Raw genomic sequence first — 20,379 nt, 5'->3', positions numbered from 1 at the left:
GGCCACAGGAGCATTGACTCTAGGGATGGACTTCCAGTCTGTGCAATCTGCTTCGTTAAAAGGATGCCGCCTCTTAATGTCACGGGGAATGAATGAATCCTTTTCAGGTTTATCCCATTCAGCTTCTGTACGTTATCCGGCACCGGAAACACAGACCTCCGTCTTTCCCCCAGACCCCCGAATATCTCCTCCTGAACAGTTCTAGGCTTCCTAGGAATTTCCATCCTGATCGTGGCCCTTATAGCTCTGATTAACTCTTCAATGTCTGCAGGGTTAAACAGAAACTTCTGTATTCGTTATCTTCATCGGACTCCTGGGTCATATCCAAGATCTCAGGATCCGAAAGATCTGGATTTACTGAATCAGAATCACTTCCCACACTAATAAGATCTCTAGAAATTCCCAGTCTAGGGGGAGCGGGCCTGGGAAGCTTCCCTCCTTTGTGAGGCCAGGGCTGATTGAACCTCCTCTCTAACCATAGACTTGATGTCCTCCAACAGGCTAGAGGACTTGCACAGCAGTTTAGACCCAGAAGAGGGCAGACGCTTTAAACACAAGCCGCACTTCCTGGTCTTAACTTTAACAGAGGAGGAAGACTCTTTTTCTCTCTGAAATTATATAGGGGAGAGAAGGGTCAACTACTACAGGGCAACACAGTACATGAAGGGTGCCTGACTCAGGCGACTCACTGGACCCTAGGCAGTGGGGGCCTCCGATCCTGAGCCAGGTGTGGTAGGGGCACTCATGCTGCACAGGTCCCGTCCACCAGAAACACCAGAGGCACGACAGGGATGAAGATCCGCTGGGCGCCGTTGTCCAACCGGCATCGCCCTCTTTTTGTCCGCTGGGCCTGTGCTGGCGAGCCCCCGCGTCATGGCGCAAGCCACGCCTCCACGCGTCTTACATCACCCGGGGGCTGGAGGGACTCGCGTCCTAGCATCGCTCCAGCTGCCACTACCACTCCGCATATAGTCCTCCTGGACCGCCGCAGGAGGGAACTTCGCCGGGCCCCATCATTTATCAGGGGCCCGGGCACAAACCCCGCTGGAGGAGGAAGAGCCGAACACGCCGGAACTGACCTCCTGTCTGTAAAATAAGATGTCCATTTGGAAATAGTGCTGCCAGGAATCCCAAAGGTCCCTCTCTGGTCTTCCTTCCCTGGCAGGACAGGAAAAAAGACACTGGTGATGAGGGGGAAGGGGTGGGGGTTTTAACCTGTGTGTTTTCCTGTCCTATCTGAGGAAGTCAATCTCAGTGTGTGTTGTCATGGAGACGACTGGGGAAATAAATATTTGCCACATAATTTGTCCCCAAATGGTCCATGAAATACTTTGGGGGACACAGATTAGTTTTTTTGTACTATTTCCACTGTAACTGGAGCATCCAAAGGAGCCCCAGTTACAGGGGAAGCCAGCCTGCTGGGTGGGTAAGGGGAACTTTCTACAGGGCAGAGACGATCAGGGTCTACTGACCCTGCAGCTCTGCGCTGCTCTGCCCCCAAGACACTCTGTGATCACGTGATCGCTGGGTTTAAACTGCAGAGCGCTCCTTGAGGAGAAGGCAGAAGCGCTGACAAACTGTCTGCCTTCTCCTCGGCTCCCCCACTCTCACCAATAGCCAGGGATCCGTCCTGATCCAGACTCCCGATACAGTGCAGGGGCAGGAGCTGTAATCCTTCCCTGTGCGGCGCTCCAGGAAGAAACCTAGCTGATCACACGATCAGCTGTGTTTCTGTCCAGGACAAGGGCCCCAAACCTTGGCTCTGGGGTCCACAGGTTGTGTACCCCTGCTGTATAGTAATAGTCGCCTCCTGCAGCAGTCTTGCATGGGCACCATAGGATTGGTCAATTAAAAAAAAAGTTTGGAAAGCAAAATCCACATTTTCTACACTTTAAATTTCAGAAGGTTTACCTGTGATGTCCTATGGCAGAACTTTGTAATATCACAGCAAATCCTACCTAATGACGAATTCAGCCCTGCTACATCTATATGTGTGGAAACTGAGCCTGTGACTCAGGATGATGCCGTTTACAGCAGCATAATAAGCTACTCTAAATTATTGCTTTCTCCCCCATACGTCAGATGTAGCAGCCCTGAGAGCTGGCTAATATATCCGCTGGCAGCGTCTAATATTACACCTGTTGCTGGTATTACGCTGCGGCTTCCAACTGTCTCACACCTGAATTATTCATACCCACCGAAACCACTTGTTCAGTTAATTGCACTGAACAGTAGAAGACAAACTTCTTCCCTAGACATCCAGACAGCATTCAGCTTTGTTTCTTCCTATTTATTATGATGACATTTAAAATATTTTAGTGTATTATGCTTTTATTTTTAATACTGTTATTTTTCTTTCTAGCAATAAAACCATATTTCAAACTTCCAAGACAGTACAGTCCCTGGGCTTAAAGAGACACTTCCATCATAAAAGGCTATTTTTGTTAAAAATATAAATGCTTTCTATGAATATTGAGTTTATTTTTTTGACATTTTGTCAGTACAATACAAAAGATTGTCCTGCTGTAGCAGTCAACACAAGTAATATGCCTTTCTATATGAATATAGGTATTCCGTTGTCAGTTTACTGCTGCTGTGGGGGGGGGGTTATCTGCAAGGTAATAGAATAGGAATAACAGTATCACAGTTCTACTACTCTCTTGATAGGCACATATAAGGCCACAGAAGAGCACTGTACTTATGGTCTGACTGAAATAAGTTGAGAGTCCATTTGCCGCAATCAAAGTCCAAAAAGAGGAAGTTAACAGATCAGAGCGATTTCAAAAAATTATATCCGCAAAACTGTCCACCCATTTTTTTTTTATTTTTTGTTATAAAGGACTTACTTGTCACCAGTACTCTGGCCACACCCAATCAATGGTTTTAGAGGCGATGCAGGCATGGCACATGACCGCTGCCAGTGCTGAGACCATTGATTGTCCGGCATCAGTAAATACAGATGAGCGAATTTCAGGTTATGACTCAGGACTCCCCTGCATAAAGCCTCATTCACATGTCCGTGCTCAAATCCGTGACCAGGTGGTCAGTTATGCATCCGTGAAAGATCAGTGTTGGGTCTGTGTGTCCGTTTTTTGCTGTCCGTGTTTCACTAACACTGCACAGCTGAAAAATAAAATTTTCAAAGCATCTCTTCTTAAAGAGGACCTTTCACCAGAATAAAACTTCTAAACTAACTATACAGGCATGTAGAGCGGCGCCCAGGGACCCCCCCTGCACTTACTGTTATACCTGGGCGCCACTCCGTTCTCCCATTATTGCCTCCGGTATCTTCACAGTTAGGCTCCACCCAGGGGAACCTGCCGGCGCCTCCTTCTCCCATGCTGCAGCGCTGCCCAATCACAGGGCTCAGCTCATAGCCTGATAGGCTTTTTTCTCTCTCAGGCTATGAGCTGAGCGCTGTGATTGGCCAGCGCTACAGCATGGGAGAAGGAGGCGCCGGCAGGTTCCCCTGGGTGGAGCCTAACTGTAAAGATACCGGAGGCAATTACCGGAGAACGGAGCGGCGCCCAGGTATAACAGTAAGTGCAGGGGGGTCCCTGGGCGCCGCTCTACATGCCTGTATAGTTAGTTTAGAAGTTTTATTCTGGTGAAAGGTCCTCTTTAATGATCCGTGAAACACGGATGGCATCCGTGTTGCATCTGTGGTTTTCATTGACTATAATGGGCGTGAGGGATCTGAGAACACGGACCAAGATAGGACATGCATCCATGCTGAAAACACGGACCGTGCTAAAATACTAATGTGTGAATACACACATTCAAATGAATGGGGACATGTGCTGTCCACGGAGAACACGTACAGCACACGTCCGTGAAACACTGATGTGTGAATAAGGCCTAACGGAAACAGAATGGATCTGTTTTGCTGCCCATAGACTTCTATTATGACGGAATGAATAACGGAATGCCTCTAAAGGCACGTTATGGTCCGTGGTAATGAAATCCATAATGCAATTCACCTTTTACCAGTAAACAAAGGGTAAACGAATATCAAAATATGAAATTCGCTCATCTCTATTAGAGATTAGTTTTTCCACTCATGGCTTCTTGCCAGCCAATATCAAAGTAGTACAACATCACATTGCCCCCCTCCCCCATAATGCAGGGCTATTAAGATCTGCAGAGCTTAAATAGCAGTGCATGAAAGCTGCCGCCCAGGTTCATCACTTACAGAATGTACTGATCTAGCCTCATCTACAAGCAGAGAACACGTCCATACATATGGCATCCAATAGACCGTGCAATATTTCGTTTTTCAGATTTGCATCTCCCACAAAAAATAATTCTGAATACCATCTCGAATGGACTTTTTGGGGCTGTTGCGTCGCAGCGAGACACCATAGATCATCATTATAAAAATTGTCCTTTGACAAATGTCGTTGTGTAGACCTAGCCTTACTTCCGTAAATAGCTAAGCATGCTTAGGCAACCTGCACACACTGCGGAATATGCAGCATTGTACATTACCAGCAAAGTGTAGGAGAGTAAACAAATCTCATGTTTACTTTCGAGTTTTTTTCTGCGTGGAAATTAACCCGACATGTGGATTTCCAACTCTGCAGCCGGCCAATTATGTTTGTGGTTTTAGCAGTGGATTTCACACTTTTCAAACAAAGGGCGAGATCTGTGGCAAAACTGCATCAAGTCTGCACAAAAAAAAAACGCTGTTAGAAATTGCGTTTTTTTTTTTTTTTGTGTGTGTGTGTGGTTTTGGTGCCGAAATAAGCGCATGGAAATTTGGGTGGATCTTCTGCATGTTCACCCGCACCCGTGTACAGGTGCCCTAACTCAGATATGTCATACATGTCTAGATGGGAATACCTTGTTACATTTCTGTGGCAGTGATAATGTTTTATATATATATATATATATATATATATATATATATATATATATATATATGTTCACACATAATTTGATATCTGTTGAAAATAAAATTAAAGAAAGCAGAGAAAGGGTTTTCATGGCTACATCAATATTTTTTAATGTCATTTCAGCAACCATCAAGTCAAGTGATTTTATACTGGAGACCAGTTACAATATGGCATTCTCATCCTTTTTCCTGCCCTTTGCATCCATACATTGTTCATTCAGAAATATAAACAATAAAGAAATTGCACTGATTCATGTACAGAGTACAGACTGTCCCTTTCTGTAGGCCAACCGACGGATTTAGTCCACTGGTGTGGAAGGCAGAGGCGAAGATATGGCGGTACTGACACGGTCAGTGGTTTCATAGTGGAATGTTTCTTCTTCAGATTAACACATGGATATCATCTTAACTAATACATTTTGAAGTATTTTGGCTCACTGAAATATTATTATTTGAATTTCAAGAAAGGAATGTTTAAGGCATTTTGGTAAAAATAGAAAAAAATAAAAATAGGATCAAACGGATGTTCCATCAGTGCTGCCGGAATCCTGTTCCTAGAAAAAGAAATGAAAACTGTAAGCAGCATAAAGGGTTAAACAAACCATTCAACACAGTATATTTCTTGTTCTGCCACAAGCCACCCAGGGCTATTCACGGTATAGAAAATCCCTTTAAGTAACCAATGGAAATAGAGCGGTCCATAGGTTTACACCACCATCATTTAGGCTGTGCTCACATGCTGTTGTGTAGTTTTGCTGCGGAAAACATTGGCAAAAAATGCTCCGCAGCTGCAACGTGTCCACACAGCCTTGGCCAGAGAGCACGGATCTTGGAGGACGTCGCATTACACCATTAGAATGATTTCAATGGACAGCATGTAATACTTTATTTGCTCTGTGGTGGCGCTGCAGGGAAATCTAGCACTTGATATCAGGTTACCCAGCAGATTACAGCTGATGCTTGGGGTCCCGCTAGAGGCAGAAAGATCACATTGCTCTAGTATCTTTGGGATGCTTGGAGCAGGCTCCCAGCCTGGATCCAGACATATGCAAAAACTCCACACTTTATATATCAATAATGGATGCAAGCACTTTCTCTATGGTGTGACATACAGTCTGAAGGCCAAAAACATTTACCCAATTGAGGATTGTCCCATGTGTCTATGACTAGAAGAATTTGTGTTACACTTTGGCGAGGGCATGGTTTTTACATCATGGATATCCAGTGGAGGCTATATACTTCTATTAGCATATTATCATGATACCATTGCAAAAGGAGATAACTACTTTAAATGGGGTTGTCCAGTTTTGGAGGCCTTTCTGCCAACCCCCACCATCTAGCTAAATGTGCGGAGGGAAGCATGCTTAAAGGGGTTTTCCAAGACTTTAACACTGATAACTGGTTATCAGGATCTGATCGGTAGGGGTCCAACACCCAGGACCCCTGCCGACCAGCTATTCAAGAAGGCAGCGACGCTCACAGTAGCGCCATGACCTTCTCTCAGCTTTTTTCTAGGACAGTGAGGACACATTAATGAGTCACTTGGCCTAGACTTAGTTCAGCCCCATTGAAGTGAATGGGGCTGCAATAACAAGCACAGCCATTATGTGGTGTACAGTGCTGTGCTTGGTATGCTACAAGAAGGCCACGGCACTCACAGGGGCGCCAGTGCCTTCTCAAACAGCTGATAAGTGGGGGTCCTTGGTGTCAGACCCCCCCACCAATCAGATACTGAAGATCTATCCTGAGGACAGTTCATCAGTTATAAAGTCTTTGAAAACCCTTTTAACTGCTCCCCCACCACTAGGTTCTGCGTTCTTTCAATCCCCTGCGGCCATTAACATGCTTTGATCCCCGCCATCAAACTGGTTTGACGAGGCTCAAGTGTGCCACTGCAGCTGTGTCCGCCATGCATCGCCTCATAGACATACGTCACATCATGGACATAAATACCTGCTAACTGCCCTGTAGGCTTCCCACCACAGGTCCAGAAATTTTGGTCTGGCAGAAAGATCCCAGAGCCAGACAATCCTTTTAATGGCTTTTCTCTTTTAAATTATTATTATTAAATTCAGTTTGAGAATATAGAACCAGCATACGTTGGCTTGTTTTTTGGTTGCGTTCACACACCTCAAATATGTTGCAGAAATTTACTCAACTGAAAATCTGCTCCACACATCTGAATGAGGTTGTTTCTGCTAAATGTGCATTGAGTTCCTCAGATGAAGGAGAATTCTGCAGCAAATCTGCCAATTGTGAACACACCTTTAGGGCATCTGCCCATAGGGGTCTGCAACAGCAATAGATTTTCTTACAAGATTAGTCTCCCATATTTTTGCTCACATTTTTGGGGGCAATTGATACTTAAATGGTATGTGCATTTACAAAAGCTTCATAGTCGTTCCATTGTACTCATCAATACTTGCACTGAACTGCTTGGTGCTCCTCCAAAAGTTAAAGGGGCTGTATGCATTTTTGTTTTTAATCCACCACCCCAGTCAGCGGTACATGTGAAGAGAAAAGGAGATTTTTGTATAACTTACCAGTTAAATCTCTTTCTCGCTCTTCCTTGGGGGACACAGACCTTGGGTATAGCTCAGCTCCCTAGGAGGCGTGACACTAAGTAAAACTGTTAAGCCCCTCCTCCATCAGCTATACCCTCAGCCTGGAGATAGAGGCTACCAGTTGCGTGTCCAAGTAGTGAAAGGATAACAACCAATAACGGAAACAACCAGCCAGCAACCCAACGGGGCGCCAGACCATAACCCTGTAACCAAACACAGAAGGGTGGGTGCTGTGTCCCCCAAGGAAGAGCGAGAAAGAGATTTAACTGGTAAGTTATACAAAAATCTCCTTTTCTCGCCCATTTTCCTTGGGGGACACAGACCTTGGGACGTTCAAGAGCAGTCCAAGAAGGGAGGGACCACAAACCCAAGGCGGAACACCACCAGAGCATCAGGAAACCGCTGCCTGCAAAACCAGGCGGCCCAAAGCAGCATCCGCTGATGCATGCGTATGCACCCTATAGAACTTTGTGAAAGTGTGCAGAGAGGACCAAGTGGCTGCTTTGCACAACTGTTCAGCCGAGGCCCGATGCCTCTGCGCCCAGGAAGCTCCGACTGCTCTGGTGGAATGAGCAGTGACGCCGAAAGGCGGAGGTCTGCCCTTGGCTCGATAAGCCTCAGACACCGCCAGTTTAATGAAACGGGCAATAGCCACCTTGGAGACCGCCAACCCTTTGCGCGAACCCTCCAGAACCACAAACAGGGAGTCCGTGCGCCGAAAGGACCCGGTGACCTCCAAGTAAATCCTCAACGCCCTGACCACATCCAGACGGTGCAGTTCCCGTTCTCTGGGGTGGGAAGGAGAGGGACAGAGCGACGGAAGGACGATGTCCTCATTGATGTGAAAGGCGGAGACCACCTTTGGCAGGAAAGTCGGGACAGGCCGAAGCACAACCTTATCCTGGTGGAAGATCAGGAAAGGTTCGGAGCAAGAAAGAGCCGCTAACTCCGACACCCGTCGGAGAGACGTGACGGCCACAAGAAAGATGACCTTGCAGGACAGAAGGCGAAGGGAGACCTCCCGTAAAGGCTCGAAGGGGGCTGATTGGAGCGCCGAGAGCACCACATTCAGGTCCCAGGAAGGAACTGGAGGGCGGTACGGCGGAACAGAGTGAGCCACCCCTTGTAAAAAGGTCTTAATTGGCCCTAGAGGGGCCAGGGGACGCTGGAGAAGAATAGACAGCGCCGAAATCTGACCCTTCAGAGAACTGAGGCACAGCCCCAGGTCCAGACCCGACTGGAGGAAGGACAGGATTGTGGGAAGAGAAAACCGGAGAGGTGGGATGCTCCGGGACTCACAGAACCCCAGATAGGACCTCCAAACCCGATAGTAGATCCTAGAGGATACGGGCTTACGAGCCCGGATCATGGTGCGGACTACGTCCGCGGAGAAACCCCGTCGCGTTAAGACGGCGGTCTCAATAGCCACGCCGTCAAACGTAGCGAGCCTAAATGCTCGTGGAAGATCGGTCCCTGAGAGAGAAGGTCTTCCCTGGAGGGCAATGGCCACGGTGCGTCTGCCAACAGCAACATTAGGTCGGCGTACCAAGACCGGCGGGGCCAATCCGGGGCGATTAGAATCGCGGGGACGCCCTCTGCCGCGATCCTCCGAAGAACCCGTGGCAGGAGGGGAAAAGGAGGAAAGACGTACAAACGGGAGAATTCGCGCCACGGAAGGACGAGCGCGTCGGCGCCGTATGCCTTCGGGTCCCGTGCCCTGGCCAGGTATAGGGGGACCTTGTGGTTGAATTTGGAGGCCATGAGGTCCACGTCGGGGCGACCCCAGCGAAGACAAAGGGCTTCGAACACCTCTGGGTGCAGGGACCATTCTCCCGGGTCGATGGTGGACCGGCTGAGGAAATCCGCCGCCCAGTTGTCCACCCCCGGGATGTAAATCGCAGATAAGGCCGGCACGTGCGTCTCCGCCCAGAGGAGAATGAGGGTCACCTCTTGCATCGCTGCGAGTGCCTCCCTGATGGTTTATGTATGCCACAGCCGTGGCATTGTCCGATTGGATCCGAACAGGGTGGCCCCTCAGCAGATGGGTCCAGTGTCTGAGGGACAGAAGAATCGCCCTCAGTTCCAGAATATTGATTGGAAGTCTGGACTCCGATAGAGACCAAACGCCCTGGACGGACCGGGGAGGGAAAACCCCCCCCCACCCCCGTAAGCTGGCATCTGTGGTAATCACCAGCCAGTTCAGTGGACGGAAGGACTTCCCCCTTAGAGGGATATGCAACCACCAGCCGAGGGAAGCCCGAGCCAGGGGAGGCAGAAGAAAGGTCCTGTCCAGACTCCTCGGTGATTTGTCCCAGGCCGACAGAATTGCCCTCTGAAAGGTGCGGGATCGGAATTGTGCGAACGGCACCGCTTCGAAACAGGCAACTATCTTTCCCAACAACCGCATGCTGGATCTGAGGGAAGGGCGGTGATGACGGAGGAGACTGCGAACCGACCCGCGAAGGGCCAGACGCTTGTCCGACGGAAGGCGGACCTCCGCCAACTCTGTATCCAGGAGCATCCCCAGGAAGATCAGCCGTCTGGAGGGGGTAAGGGAAGATTTGGGGTGGTTGATAATCCAACCGAACCGCGTCAGGGTCTCCAGAGTGAGTTCCACACTGCGGGATGTCTGAGAGAAGGAGGGTGCCTTGACCAGGATGTCGTCCAAGTATGGGAGAAGAAAAACACTTCTTGAACGTAGAAGGGCCAAGACAGGGGCCAGGACCTTGGTGAACACTCGAGGAGCCGTCGCCAGACCAAAGGGAAGGGCGACGAATTGGAAGTGATCGTCCCCCACCGCGAAGCGCAGGAAGCGGTGATGACATGGAGCAACCGGAACGTGGAGGTATGCATCCTGAATGTCAATTGAGGCCATGAAATCCCCTCTTTCCAGGGAGGCCACTGCGGACCTGAGAGACTCCATCCGGAATCTCTGCAGTCGGAGAAAACGGTTCAGGCGTTTTAGGTCCAAGATCGGACGCACTGAGCCTTCCTTCTTGGGAACCACAAAGAGGTTCGAGTAGAACCCCCTGAACCTTTCCGTCGGAGGCACGGGGGCGACGACACCCTTGTCCATTAGAGAGTGAATGGCCGCGAAGAAGGCGGCCACTCGTACGGGATCTCGCGGAGGACGGGATCGGAAGAAACGGTCTGGCGGAATGGACGCAAATTCGATTTTGTATCCGCAAGATACAATCTCGAGCGCCCATGCGTCTGAGATGTGGGCCCACCATACGTTCCTGAATAGGAGAAGGTGGGGGCGCACCTTCAGGCAGAGGGCTGCTGGCCTGTGGGAGCCCGTGCAGGCTGGGACTTGCGCCAGGTAGGTTGCGTCCGAAAAAACGGCTTCTTGCGTCTATCCTGGGCTGGGCCAGAGGAAGAAGAACTGGCCGCGGGTCTAGACCCGGTGGGCTTGCGAAAGGACCGAAAATGGGACGAACCAGCGCGACCACGGGGGGCGCCCATTGGCCTGGACTGGGGGAGGTGAGTACTCTTCCCACCCGTGGCCTCTGATATAAGTTCGTCCAGACGGGTTCCGAACAGGCGGGAACCCGTGAATGGTAGGCCGGCCAAAAAGCGTTTGGAAGCGGCGTCCGCCACCCAAACCTTCAGCCAGAGTTCCCTCCTGACAGAAACTGCCAGGGCAGAGGAACGGGCAATGAGGGCACCCGCATCAAGGGAGGCCTCACAGACGAATTTTCCGGCCTGAACAATTAGTTGGGCTAAGGAACGGAGGTCCTGAACAGGGACGTCCGACCCTAACTCCCGTTCCAGTTGCAAACCCCATTCAGAGACCGCTTTGCCAACCCAGGCGGAGGCAAAGACCGGTCTAAGGGCCGAACCAGAGGCAGTAAATATGGCCTTGGAGAGGGATTCCGTACGACGGTCCTCAACAGACTGGAGGGAAGATCCGTCCTGTACAGGAATAGTAGTGCTTTTGGACAGGCGAGCCACGGGAGGATCAACCTTAGGCGGGGATGTCCACGTGGTCACAGAATCCGCTGGAAAGGGATAACAAATGTCCAGCTTTTTGGGTGTAATAAAGCGGACGTTAGGCCGAGTCCAAGCCTTGGATACCACAGAAGAAAAATCAGCGTGTATGGGAAAAACCTTGGAGGCCTGTTTGGGGCGGAGAAAGGACACGCCGGCCTGTTCAGAGCTGGGGGGGTCATCGTGTAGCTGAAAGGTATCACGGATGCTAGTGACAAGATGCCCCACCGCGGACGCCAATTTGGACGGAAGCTCTGAGTCCATGTCCACGTCCGAATCCGCCAGTCCTCCCTCAGAAAGCGTATCCCTTTGAGAGGATAGACTTGACTGAGCTCGCACGCATGGCGGAGAGAGCGAAGCATCTGGAGAAGATGTGCGCTCAACCCTTGAACGTTTCTGAGTATGCCGGGCCCTGGAAGATTCGCTGGGAGGCAGGGAACCAGTGGGGGCGGCAGAAACGGTAGTCCCAGCGGGTGCGACAGGGATTGTGGCAGCCTGCGGGAGAGGCGGTCTATCCACGAGACGGCCCACTACGTGTGTAAGGCTTTCCACCGCCTGAGACAGAGACCTAGCCCAGTCAGGGGGTTCAGAGGCACCGGGGGGCGCAGCGGGAAGCGGGCCCTGCACCGGGGCCTGACATGCAAGGCAATGCGGCTCAGATTGCCCCCGCGGAAAAAGTTCCTTACAGGCGGTACAGGCATGGTACCAGGGTTTGGGGGCACCTGTGGGATCTGACATGCTGAAGTGTGGTTGTACTCTAATATAGAGACCACAAAGGGTTATAGCAGCTATGACCAGGAGGGTTAGGAGAGGGTTAACTGTCCTACCAGTGCCTCAGAAGAACGTCAGGAGATGGCCCAGATCAGCAGCAGCAGAGAAGCAGTGAACAGCAGTGAGCAGCAGAGAGCAGCAGAGAGCGCCCACAGAAGCCGAGCGATGTACACAGGAGGTTAGAGTTCCCCACCGTGTCCCAGCTTCCTGTCAGGAGTGAGGAAGCGCGGGGAACATGCTCCGCCCCTCCAGCGCTTGAAATGTCTCCTGTGAAGGAAAACGTAGCTCCGCACCCAAAATGACGCGCGCGTAAGCCCCGCCCCCTGCCGGGACCGCTAAGCCCCGCCCCCCGTTCTCGGCGGGAAGGGGGAGAGAGAGAAGAGAAAAATGGAGTCAGCCCCGAATGAGGGGGAGGGGGGGGGGAAAGATAGCAGCGTGGGGGTGCTGAGGATGCTGCTGTGCTGCATTGTCCTGCAGATGAGCGCTCAGAATGAGCGACCACGGGTGCCCCCCTTACCCAGAGGGGTAGATGCTGCAGATAGGGACGGGGTATGGGCTGGAATAGCCATCTCACCGTGCGACGTCTTCACCCTCAGTCCTTTCCAGCAGGGTCGCCCCTTCAGCCACTGGCACCGCAGTGGCAGGAAGCTGGAAGAGGGGCTTGGCGTGCGGGCGACCCCCTAGCTGGCGGGATGTAGGGGAGCCATTGCTGCCCAGATCCTCCTATTGCTTCTGTGGGGGAGGCAGCAGTGCAGATAAGTTGGCACTGGCGCAGCTCAACCCCGGGAGAGCAGAGAGGTCTAATGCGTCTCTGGTATCCCTAGGAAAAAATAAAATAACAAAATTAGAAGAAAAAGTAAAAATAACAAGGAGAAAACAGCCCTGCAGTAGCAGGGAGTGTCTTGCCTCCTTGGACACTAAGCTAAAACTGGTAGCCTCTATCTCCAGGCTGAGGGTATAGCTGATGGAGGAGGGGCTTAACAGTTTTACTTAGTGTCACGCCTCCTAGGGAGCTGAGCTATACCCAAGGTCTGTGTCCCCCAAGGAAAATGGGCGAGAAACATGGTTACCTGCTCCCTGCTGCTTGGTTTAGGCTCCCAGCTGTCAAAATCCATACGGACGGGGTCACATGCTTTGCTGCAGCCAATGACTAGCCTTGACGCTTGGAGTCACCGCTGGGTCATGTGCACTTGGAGTCACTGTTGAGGCCAGTCATTGGCTGTAGCGAGGCATGTGACCCCATTGGGAAGTGGATGCTGGGAGCTGGCAGTATGTTTCTCTCCACAGGTCCCGTTGGCAGGTAGGGGGAAGAGGAGAAAAAAAATAATAAAAAAAAATTCCAGACAACCCCTTTGATCCAGCACTGAGAGTTAACTCATTGATGATGAAAGGTTCCAGAATGGACAGAGGACGGAGTGTTTTACAGAGAGACATTAGTGATTTTAGTCGGTTTAAAAGGGTTTTCAGAGATTTTACAACTGATGACCTATCCTCAAGATAGGTCATCAGTATCTGATTAGTGGGGGTCCGATGCCCAGAAACCCCGCTGTTCAGCCGTCGAGAAGGCATTGCCACTGCCTTCTCCGTACTCGCCAAGCACAGTGCCGTACATTGTATAGTGCAGGGATGCTCAACCTGCGGCCCTCCAGCTGTTGTAAAACTACAACTCCCCCTAAAACTGCTGTAGGCTGTCCGGGAATGATGGAAGTTGTAGTTTTGCAGCAGCTGGAGGGCCGCAGGTTGAGCATGCCTGGTATCATGGCTGTGCTTGTTATTGCAGCTCAGGCCCTTTAACTTCTATGGGGCTGAGCTGCGCCTAGGCCACGTGACCAATGAACGTGTCATCACTGGTGTAGGGAAAGCAGCAAGAAAGCCGCAGCACTATGGTGAGTGCAGCTGCCTTCTCAAACAGCTGATCGGCGGAGGTCTCGGTTGTCGGATCTCCACTTATCAGATACTTATGACCTATCCAGAGGAAAGGTCATCAGTATTAACGTCTCAGAAAACCCCTTTAAGGATGAAATTTACAGAAGGGAGGGTGAGAAGAGAGAGTTAGTACCGTTAAATGTAGTCTGTTGTGCAGCAGTTTATTGTGTTCCTGTTCCTTAGTTAGTTGTTCCTGAGATGCCTTCAAGAGCTGTAACAGTTTGTTAGCTGCTTGACCTAAATCCCGTGTTAGTTTTTTTTCCTTGTCAAGCCTTTCCTACAATATTTCCAGTAGAAGCACAATGTTAGTCACATCCAGACAAGTTGTGAGGACATACTGTACATGTGCCCTGCTATTTGCATATAGTTTGCTTTTGAGCACCAAGCTAATACATTTCATAATCCGCAGAACAGGATGAGGAACTTTGGTACCAGTCCTACCTGGGTTTCAATGTTAAATTTAGCCTTCTGACACCCATGGGATTTCAACTGCCCGATCCTTTTTGTTCTCAGGGAGATGAGCTGCTGCCAGAGAAGCCTGGCAGCGGCCTCCTCCCCATGCCTATTCCCAATGCATGCACTATCGACCAAGCCAAATCTAAGCTGGTATGGCACTTGTCTTACAGAAAAGTGGCGCTACACCGATGCATAAATAGTTGGCAGAGATCTCAGTTTGTGGCACAGGGACTGCACTTAGATGCAACACATTTAGGACTCTAGTCTTTTGACCTAGTCCAGTCTTTAGTGAATGTGCCCCAAAGGGTTATTAAAAGCAGAATCATGCTTTAAAACACTTGTCACATTTTTACTGAAGTGATTATTGATCTTTAAGATAGGCAAGAAGAACCCCCCAGAGAATTGGCCCCTTTGCCTAGGGTCAACTGTGTAGGCAATTATCGAGAACGTACTAGTCTTTCCCAATAATTACTGGGTTGAGCCAAGCGCTGTATTTACATGCGATTGCTCATCCCCATAAAGATTAATTGCCTCTGGTGATTTAGGAAATCTCCGCTGTAACCAGGAGTGCAGGTAATCTGCCCACTGGTGGACTAGATGTACGTATTCTCTATGCAGTCTTACGATTCAGCTTGTGGTAGAACTTCATAGAGAAACTGACTCTGGTTCACAAATAAGACACTGTGGGATTCAGCGAGTCTTGACTGCAGGATATATACATCAGCCGCCTTACTAACTGACCAAAGGATACATTTCAGTAGGTGTGCTTTTTCAAAAGGTGCTACCAGTACAAACCAGCAATCTCACATAATAAAGCTGGGTACAGGTAAATCTCATCTCAAATTCCAGCCTTTGAGCTATCCACAGTGGATCGAGCCTTTTGATGGGTTAAACCAGCTACCCATGCAAATGCAGATATATATTTAGAAAGCAGCAGCTTATGTCAACTACAAGGACGTCATCTGTTTCAGGATTCATAAAACAGGACACCAGTAATCCCTTGTTTGCAGCAGGCAGTATACTGGTTGACCACACAAAGCGGCTTCTCCTGTGGCTTGCTGACCGTTATCTACACACCAAAAATTAGTATCTATGAATTGATTCATGTTCAGTTAGATCTCTACACAACTACAGAAACATGGATTAAAGTGTTACCACCCGGACCTTCAGCTGCTGGGCTTCCTCTGTGCCAGTTAAGATCTCTTCTGCAGATTTTAGTTTCTCCAACTCCTGTTGCAAGCTGTACACAGATTTCTGTTCAATGAGAATTTATGAAACAAGTTACAATTTGGTTCAGCGACCACTTTAACATAAGCTCTTTGTAACCACATGGCCCACTGTTCTGGATCACTAGAGTACATCCCTACCATGAAATCTAGAACTTTGGTTGTATGTAATAACAGGACACTACATGCCCCAGTTTAGTTTGTGAGTCACAGTATAATACCATACAACGCCTCACATAAAAAGAGACACCACACTTATATTCACCTCTTCCAGCTGGTCGGACATATTCTGCTCTTCATGCTGGTCGGACATATTCTGCTCTTCATGCTGGTCATCCAGACTTGACTGTGGTACCTTCAGCTGGGAAACAAGTATTTAAATGTATTATTGTAAGGCAGATGTCTGAATTTTTAAAGCAATATTGCCAAACTTCTACCAGTTTGGAAGGGATTATCACCTATCCACAGGATCGCTGAGGCTGCACCTCTGGGACCCCCATGATTACCAGAAACCACACCTCTACCCTGGATCAGGTTGAATAGAACTCTGCCACTCCATTTAAAGTTTATGGGACTGTACAGTGTTTGGGTACCTCTGTCAGTACCAAAGACATCGAATTGAGCGACAGGAAACATTTAACCACTGATCCATTCAAACTCCTCAAAGCCCTCATTGTAGTGGGTCCCCGACAACGATCCTCTTACCACCCATCAGTGAATCCATTTGCCCTAATAAGGCATATGAACAGCGGTCATCTTACATGAATCTTGGACATTTATGGCAAATACAAAAGGACATGCCATAAATTTCTGACGGCTGTGGGCCCCACCTCTAGAACCCACACCTGGGTGGAGAACAATGTACCCTATTAAAAATAAATATGGGTATTCCCTCTCTTGCCACCTGTCCCATACAAAAAGAGATTTCATCTTAAAAGGGTCATCCAGGATTTATTTATATCCTCAGGATAGGCCATCATTACCTGATCGCCAACACCCCACACCCAAGCCAATCATCTGTTCGCGAGGATAGGTTATCAATATAGGAAGCCGGTCAACCCCTTTTAATGGGCGAGAGGGTAGTACAAGTGGAGAAGTATGGAGGGTGGTGCACCCCAAAAAACAATTTTAGCTTGTTTTACACTACGGATTGATAAAAACCTAGTCTCTAGGTTAACACCTAAATTTATATATTAGGGAACAATGTCATCAGTCTATACCTTATTCTCACCCATAAAACGGTAGAGGGAAGAGAAGTAGGCAAGGCAGAATGAATAGGGAATAGTGTCCATGTGGTGCTTCCCCCAAAGTGGGGCAGTGAAGATATTCGGAAGGTTCTTTAGTCCACTAGGGTTTACTAACCTTTTGATCTGAGCCATGAGAGTCATGTACATGATTCTGCATTTCACTTAACTGCTGCCTGAGCTGGAAGAAAAAGGAGATCCAGTCTAAGGAGTTGTGTAAGAACCCATGAACATCACACTATGCAAGATGAGATGCCATGACAAGTATGGAAGCCACAAAGTTCATCAGGACTATTACCAGAGAAAGCTCTTTGCTCTGTTTTCTGGCTTCTGCTTTTGTAGATTCCATCTGTTCCTGTGACTCTGACAAAAGCTGCCGCAACTATAGTGGTGGACATACAAGAAAAGTAATGTTTACAGCAATACACAACCAAGACTTCTAGTTTTTATGTATGTGTTGGGTAATAGTAGATATAGGATACTTACACTCTCCACTTCTATAGAGTACGTCTGACACTCTGTGCTGGATGTATTCATCTGGGTTTCCAGCTGGGCCTCCATAAGGGCAATGCATTCCTTCAACTGAAAGACAAACTGCCTGTTACCTGGAGTAATGCTACGTTTCTGCCCCTAAGAAGGAAAATTCAAACTAGGAACCCCTTGATGGTCTTTTATTCTTGGGCCTATGTTTTGTCAACTCTAGGTGAAGCTTGGCTGAAAACTGATTTTTGTGTAGGGAGATCTAATGACCAAACTGCTGGCCTGTAAAAAGATTTTTCAATGACCTAGCAACCACCAGAAGCCACAATCTAGTCAAAGATTGCCTGTGCCCGTAAGCTTTATACAGCGTACGTTTTAGAGTAAATGAAAAAAAAAAAAGGCGGACTGAAGATTTTCAAAAAGAAGGAGATCTAGAGAGAAGAGCAAGGGAGGTTCTGGGGGTCAGCAATGGGATTTTTTTTTTTTATATGTAGTGGATTACTGTACTTACACTATGCAATTCAAGAGACTTAAGGGGTTGTCCAGGATTTTACTACTGAGAGGAGAGCTGTTCCAGCTAGCTCCGACACCAGAACTACACAACTCCGTCCATTGTGTAGTGCAGTATTTCCAAACCAGTGTGCCTCCAGCTGTTGCAAAACTACAACTTCCAGCATTGCCTGCACAGCCAAAGGCTGTCCAGGCATGCTGGGAGTTGTAGTTTTGCAACAGCTGGAGGCACACTGGTTGGGAAACACTGGTGTAGTGGACATGATGGCAACTGCAGCTCTGCTTCAATTCACTTCAATGAGAGCAGTGAAGCAGTAATCAGCTCTGTTCACTACACAATACACAATGCTGTGTATTGCAGCACGGGACTTACTGTGGAACAGATGATCGAAAAGGTTGCAGGGTGTCAGACCCCTACCAATCAGCTATCCTGACGACAGGCCATCAATAGTAAAATCCTGGTCATCCCCTTTAAGACATCATCTATAATGAGTCTGTACAGCAGTATAGAGAAACCATAAGACCTCATTACACAACAACAGACAAACAACAGACACCATATACAAATACTGCAGTCATGGAGAGAAAATATGCAAAGCGGTTGTGAGACAACATCTAGAGCTGAGGGTTTCTGCATCAATGATCAGTCATACCTGGTCAGCACTCTGGACTTCTAATTTCAGTCTTTCCACAGACTCTTCTAAAGATTTCACTTGAAGTTGTGACTATAATAATAATACAAATATATCTGTTTTAATGATCATTTATGTGTCGGTCAACACAACCAATTGGAAATAAACAGAGGTACGAGGCAGGTTGTTACCACATGAGGCCCATTGAAGGATAAGGAGGATAAGAAGGGAATATATCGGACCACAGCTGAAATGCAGCACATTGGGCATCTTGGAATAAGGGAGCATTCACATAACCGTGTTTTGAGGTCCGCAAATTGCAAAACGCATAACGCACACCGCCAACTCTATGATAGACAAGCCTATTCTTGTCCCCAATTGCAGACAAGAATAGGACATGCTCTATGTTTTTTGTGGGGCCGCAGAACGGAAGTACGGATGAAAAAAATGGTCGTGTACAGGTTCAGCCCTGTGGCCGAGCCGAATCTGTACAAGGTTCGGCCCAAATCTATACAAGGCCCTGCCACAGGAGCTGCATGCAGATTACAGCTAATTGCCAGGCTGCACCTGTACTTGCCATTGTTTTATACCCCATGTCCCGACATACGGTACTCACCGTCTTGTGCACCTCCTCAGATTCTTCCAATTTGGCTTTCCACACCTGTTCCTCCTCTTCAACACTCTTTTGAAGATCTTTCAGCATTCTTTCCTATCATTATGGATACACAGCAATCATTAGAGCACATAGTATACACAGTATCACAGGAGTTACATACATTGTGAGAGCCACCAGGTCTACTACCAATTTAATGCAAAAAAATGGCTTTGTTACTAATGAGGGATCCTGATCCCCATGTCAAATTCCTTAGGTACCAGAGTTGCTATTGACCGCAGCATCTAAGGGAATTTATGTCGGTGGCTCTTATAGTGTGTATATTACACCATCACAGTAACCATATGGGGCAGGAAGAGGAGAGTATTAGTATGCTAAAGCCATTCAACATTTGTATGATCATAAATAGTGACTGTAATGATAACACAACTTACCGTTTCGGCAAGGATAGTCCTATATTGTTCACATTCTGCCTGCAATGAGGCCTGTGCTTCTTCTGCTTCCTTTAATTTAAGTAATGAATCCTGCAGATAAAAAGTTATGATACAAATTAAATTTTTGTCATTGCTTGTGATTAGAATAATCAACACTATATATTAGGACACTTTCACACCGGCGTTTTGGCTTTCCGTTTGTGAGATCCGTCTAGGGCTCTCAGACGTGGTCCAAAACGGATCAGTTTTGCCCTAATGCATTCTGAATGGAAAAGGATCCGCTCAGAATGCATCAGTTTGCCTCCGTTCAGTCTCCATTCTGCTCTGGAGGCAGACACCAAAATGCTGTCTGCAGCGTTTTGCTGTCCGCCTGACGAAGCGGAGCCAAACTGATCTGTCATGGCGCACAATGTAAGTCAATGGGGACGGACCAGTTTTCTCTGACACAATAGAAAACGGATCCGTCCCCTATTGACTTTCAATGGTGTTCAAGACAGATCCGTCATGGCTATAGAAGACATAATCCAACCGGATCCTTTCATGACGGATGCATGCGATTGTATTATTGTAACGGAAGCGTTTTTTGCAGATCCATGACGGATCCGCAAAAAATGTTAGTGTGAAAGTAGCCCTAACTTT

General features: G+C 48.3%; 1 protein-coding gene across 1 annotated transcript in view; it reads right to left on the bottom strand.

The window, feature by feature from the left end:
• Positions 1 to 4,979: 4,979 nt before the first annotated feature.
• Positions 4,980 to 20,379, bottom strand: part of RRBP1 (ribosome binding protein 1) — a 52,386-nt gene continuing 36,986 nt past the window's right edge. The window contains 9 exon segments of the mRNA XM_044289626.1: positions 4,980 to 5,448; positions 15,766 to 15,855; positions 16,093 to 16,188; positions 17,190 to 17,252; positions 17,370 to 17,453; positions 17,558 to 17,653; positions 18,715 to 18,786; positions 19,310 to 19,402; positions 19,741 to 19,830. Coding sequence (XP_044145561.1) covers positions 5,410 to 5,448; positions 15,766 to 15,855; positions 16,093 to 16,188; positions 17,190 to 17,252; positions 17,370 to 17,453; positions 17,558 to 17,653; positions 18,715 to 18,786; positions 19,310 to 19,402; positions 19,741 to 19,830 — 723 coding nt within the window. The 3' untranslated portion in view covers positions 4,980 to 5,409.

The sequence above is a fragment of the Bufo gargarizans genome, chromosome 4 (genome assembly GCF_014858855.1).
Source record: "Bufo gargarizans isolate SCDJY-AF-19 chromosome 4, ASM1485885v1, whole genome shotgun sequence".
NCBI lineage: Eukaryota > Metazoa > Chordata > Amphibia > Anura > Bufonidae > Bufo > Bufo gargarizans.
This window is presented reverse-complemented; position numbering and strand designations above follow the sequence as displayed.